Source organism: Sardina pilchardus, chromosome 23 (assembly GCF_963854185.1).
Source record: "Sardina pilchardus chromosome 23, fSarPil1.1, whole genome shotgun sequence".
Taxonomy (NCBI): domain Eukaryota; kingdom Metazoa; phylum Chordata; class Actinopteri; order Clupeiformes; family Clupeidae; genus Sardina; species Sardina pilchardus.
In genome coordinates, this window is record NC_085016.1 from 4,361,114 (window position 1) to 4,366,113 (window position 5,000).

At 44.7% G+C, this 5,000-nt stretch overlaps 1 protein-coding gene across 1 annotated transcript in view; it reads left to right on the forward strand.

Moving 5' to 3' along the window:
- cd99 (CD99 molecule) overlaps window positions 1–5,000 on the forward strand; it is a 24,500-nt gene that overhangs the window by 7,450 nt on the left and 12,050 nt on the right. Inside the window, exons 3-9 of the mRNA XM_062528634.1 lie at window positions 1,031–1,069; window positions 1,392–1,439; window positions 1,738–1,764; window positions 2,744–2,779; window positions 2,992–3,027; window positions 3,847–3,879; window positions 4,778–4,816. Coding sequence (XP_062384618.1) covers window positions 1,031–1,069; window positions 1,392–1,439; window positions 1,738–1,764; window positions 2,744–2,779; window positions 2,992–3,027; window positions 3,847–3,879; window positions 4,778–4,816 — 258 coding nt within the window. The remainder of the gene's footprint in view (window positions 1–1,030; window positions 1,070–1,391; window positions 1,440–1,737; window positions 1,765–2,743; window positions 2,780–2,991; window positions 3,028–3,846; window positions 3,880–4,777; window positions 4,817–5,000) is intronic.

The following is a 5,000-nucleotide window of genomic DNA, read 5'->3' on the forward strand; positions in this document are numbered from 1 at the left end:
CTTTTTTAAATCTGATATTTTAAATTATTTTGAAGATGTCAGTGTCTTGAAATGCTACCATGCAGTTTGGATAGTGCAGGACAGTAGCTCAATTTGTCATTTGTTAACTTTTGACATTTCTTTGTATATAATGTATATGTTTTTTTATACTGTTTATGTTTATATGTATACTGTATATGTTTTAGGGGAAGGGGGGGGGACGGGGGGGGGGGGACAGGACAGTGAAGAGAGTGACAGGAAGTGAGTGGGAGAGAGAGGCAGGGTGGGATCGGAATTGAGCCCCAGTCCCCATGGGAACCTGGACCCAAGTGTGGCATGAGCACTGTAGCCAGTAGCACCACAGCGCCCCCTGTGTTTGCATGTTGAAGGCTCCTTTGGTAATCTTACAACACATGATGGTTTCTCCTAAAGGCTCCTCAATGACATGTCTGTTTGTCTCCTTCCTCCCCCTCTCCTCTCCCCCTCTCCTTCCTCTCCCTCTCCTCCGTTCCACTCCTCCCCTCTCCTCCTCTGTCCTCCCCTGTTCCCTACTCCATCTCTCCTCTCTTCTCCTCACCTGTTATCTACTCCATCTCTCCCCTCTTCTCCTCCCCTGTTCTCTACTCCATCTCTCCTTCCTCTCCCTCTCCTCCGTTACACTCCTCCCCTCTCCTCCTCTGTCCTCCCCTGTTCCCTACTCCATCTCTCCTCCTCTTCTCCTCACCTGTTATCTACTCCATCTCTCCCCTCTTCCCCTCCCCTGTTCCCTACTCCATCTCTCCTCCTCTTCTCCTCACCTGTTCTCTTCTCCATCTCTCCTCTCTTCCCCTCCCCTGTTCCCTACTCCATCTCTCCTCCTCTTCTCCTCCCCTGTTCCCTACTCCATCTCTCCTCCTCTTCTCCTCACCTGTTCTCTTCTCCATCTCTCCTCTCTTCCCCTCACCTGTTCTCTACTCCATCTCTCCTCTCTTCTCCTCACCTGTTCTCTACTCCATCTCTCCTCCTCTCCTCCTCCCCTGTTCTCTACTCCATTTCTCCTCTCTCCTCGCAGACGGTTTTGACCTCGCAGATGCCTTTGGAGATGATGACCGTAAGTATTGATACTTTGTTTTTTTTATATACTGTACATACCTGTAACAGGTGAGGGAGAGGGATGCGTACCTGTAACAGGTGAGGGAGAGGGATGTGTACCTGTAATGGGTGAGGGAGAGGGATGTGTACCTGTAACAGGTGAGGGAGAGGGATGCGTACCTGTAACGGGTGAGGGAGAGGGATGCGTACCTGTAACAGGTGAGGGAGAGGGATGCGTACCTGTAACAGGTGAGGGAGAGGGGCTGTTGTTGTTTCATGTAGGTTATGTTTCTGAGTTGAGTTTGTTTGCAGCTCACTGTATATTCTTTTGTGTGTTCCAGCCGAGCCCACAGACAAACCGAAAGTACCTGAAGCACCTAAAATCCCAGGTAAAACCCAACACCTTCCCGGAGAGGCTTGCACTGCCTAGAGACTAGTACGTTAGCTGCTGCACTTGGTGTCTGTTAAAACGCTGATGCTCCTCCAGATCACTCTGATATCTCAGCTTCATTAGGCCTATAGTGTTGACTCTCTTTATATGTGTGGATCTCATGATAATGCTTTGTTTATTTGTGTGTGTGTGTGTGTGTGTGTGTGTGTGTGTGTGTGTCTGCATGTGCAGCAATAATGAATTCTGATTAGGCAAAATCTCTCATGTTGTTGTTGTTGTTGTTGTTTTTTCTTCAGAGCCTGCCGCACCAGCCGAGGGTGGAGGTGAGACTCTGGACAGCACTGGACATTTCCTCCCGAACCCCTAATTAAACATAGAGATAACAGTACTGTGTGTGTGCGTGTGTGTGTGTGTGTGTGTGTTTGTGTGTGTGTGTGTGTGTGTGTGTGTGTGTGTGTGTGTGTGTGTGTGTGTGTGTGTGTGTGTGTGTGTGTGTGTTTCCTGTCACACCCACTTTTGTTTTGGTCTGCTTGAGTGCCCTGCTGTCTTAATATTTCCTTTTGGAGCTCTGTTAGCTCAGTAGAGAGAATATGTGTGAGTAAATGAATGTGTATTTGGATGTGTGTTTGTTTGTGTGGGTATAACTGTGTGTGTGTGTGTGTGTGTGTGTGTGTGTGTGTGTGTTGGGGGCTGTAGTGCTATTTGTAGCCTGTAGAGGACATTTCCTCCCTAACCCCTAATTAAACAGCCACATAACTGCCCAATACTGACAATCTATTTCAGCAATAAGCCCTGAGAGGCCGTTTTACAGTATGTTGTGAACATAACACAGCTGAGGGGTGTTGTATACTGTGAATATAGCACAGGTGAGGGGTGTTGTATACTGTGAACATAACACAGCTGAGAGGTGTTGTATATTGTGAATATAGCACAGCTGAGGGGTGTCGTATGTTGTGAACATAACACAGCTGAGGCATGTTGTATATTGTGAATATAGCACAGATGAGGGGTGTTGTTAGGCACGAAGCGAGGGAGGGTTTGGTACAGGAGAGAAGGATGTAGAAGTTGGTCAGTGTGTGTGTGTGTGTGTGTGAGAGAGAGTGTGTGTTAGATAGAGATTTGAGATGGAGGGTTTGGTAGAGGAGAGAAGGTTGGAGAGGTTAGTCAGGATGTGTGTGTGTGTGTGTGTGTGTGTGTGTGTGTGTGTGTGTGTGTGTGTATGCGTGTGTGTGAGTGTTAATAAGTCAGTTGCATGGCAACATCCTGAAATCATAGCTGTCTTCTCTATCCTCTCTCCTCCAGGTGGACTGGACCTTAATGATGCCTTAGGAGAGCCTGGTAAGTGATTAGATATTGATTAATAAATAATCATGATACACACACATGTATGTCTGTCTGTGTTATTACATATTAATTAATAAATAATCATGATACATATTTATGATACACATGTGTGTCTGTGTAGGCTACATGTTATCTGTTTATCTGATTCTCTGTATGAGAGCCTCAAAGTCAAACTTGTGTTTATATCGTGTAATCTTTCTTTGTAGATAACACTCCGGAAGATCCTAAGAAGCCAGCAGGAGGTAATGCAGATTCACATCCCAAACTAACCTCTCTCTCTCTCTCTCTCTCTCTCTCTCTCTCTCTCTCTCTCTCTCTCCTACACACACACACACACACACACACACACACAGAGGAAGTAATGGAAGATTTTCATCAACCAGGAAAGACTCGCACACAGAGAGCCAAAAAGATGTACATGCCACACAAGAGTTATCTGTGATCTGAGGATTATCTGACTAGAATAGTGGTGGATGTTTCAGCGATGCATAGGATTACCTGTTAGCTTGGTGATTATCCGTTAGCGAGGCATAGGGTTACCTGTTAGCTTCATGATTATCCATTAGCGATGCATTACCTTTTAGCTTGATGATTATCCATTAGCGATTCTTAGGATTACCTGGTAACTTGGTGATTATCCGTTAGCGAGGCATAGGGTTACCTGTTAGCTTGATGATTATCCGTTAGCGATGCATTGGATTACCTGGTAACTTGGTGATTATCCATTAGCGAGGCATAGGATTAGCTGGTAACTTGGTGATTATCCGTTAGCGAAGCATAGGATTACCTGTTAGCTTGGTGATTATCCGTTAGCGATGCATAGGATTACCTGTTAGCTTGATGATTATCCATTAGCGATGCATAGGATTACCTGTTAGCTTGATGATTATCCGTTAGCGATGCATAAGATTACCTGTTAGCTTGATGATTATCCATTAGCGATGCATAGGATTACCTGTTAGCTTGATGATTATTCATTAGCGAGGCATACCTGTTAGCTTGATGATGATCAGTTAGCTGCTGAGCTAAGTGTTTTTGCTACTCCCCTGATATTCCTTCAGATGGCTTTGATCTCTCCGACGCACTGGGCCCAGGTAAAGAAAGATGGGATAGGCTCTGTGCACATCGTTTTCTTATACGGGCAGATCAACTTCCTGTTCACACTGCACCAGCAGGTTATGACAGGAAGTGACAGGAGTGCTGGTCCATCGTTTTTAATATTGCTAGTCAAACAAAATAGCTAATGTTACCTAACCAGTTTAGTAACGTCAGTTGCTTGGTTAAAATTTAGCTACTTACCCTCCTAATTGTCAATTTAGCTGGCAGTGTACATTTTAAACCTTTTTTTGCTGGACGGAGTGACACATAATTTTCACTCTGTATTACTGTGAGACGAGACAGGTCTTGAAGACAGCAACTGTAGAAAAAAGCCATTTCTGTCAATGTATTAATGTTACCAGGAAGTTGATCTGTCCGAGCAAATCCGGAATTGAGACGTGCATAGGGTGGATGGAGGGAAGGGTACCTGGTTGACACTCTGGATCTCTGGTTGACACTTTTATCTCTGGATGATTGGTGTTTTTGATTGGTCCCCATGGCCCTTTGATGGGTAATCGGTGTCTCTGATTGGCTGATCTGGGTAATTGGTGTCTCTGATTTCTGAACTAATTTAATTCAAATCAAAGCATTAACACAATAGTATGTTTGTGTGTGTGTGTGTGTATGTGTATGTGTATGTGTATGTGTATGTGTATGTGTATGTGTATGTGTATGTGTATGTGTATGTGTCTGTGTGTGTGTGTGTGTGTGTGTGTGTGTGTGTGTGTTTGTGTGTGTGTCAGGTATGGAAATTAATTAGCACCAGCCACCTGCCAAATGCTGGTTTAAATACAGTATGAAAGTGACTGGTAGAGAGAGATAAGGATGTCTATTTATCGATATGAGAGTTTCAAAGTCAAGCTTGTTATTGTATCATTATTATTTTCTTTGTAGGTGAGACTCCCACGGATCCAAAGAAGCCAGCCACCGACGGTAATGCAGATTCACACACATAGACACACACAGACACACACATATGCACACACACGCACACAGGAGGTAATGTAGATTCACACAGATACACACACATACACACACACACAGGAGTCAGAGGTAATGGACATTAATGCATTCACCCAAGCTATAATCACATGCACGCACGCACACACACACACAC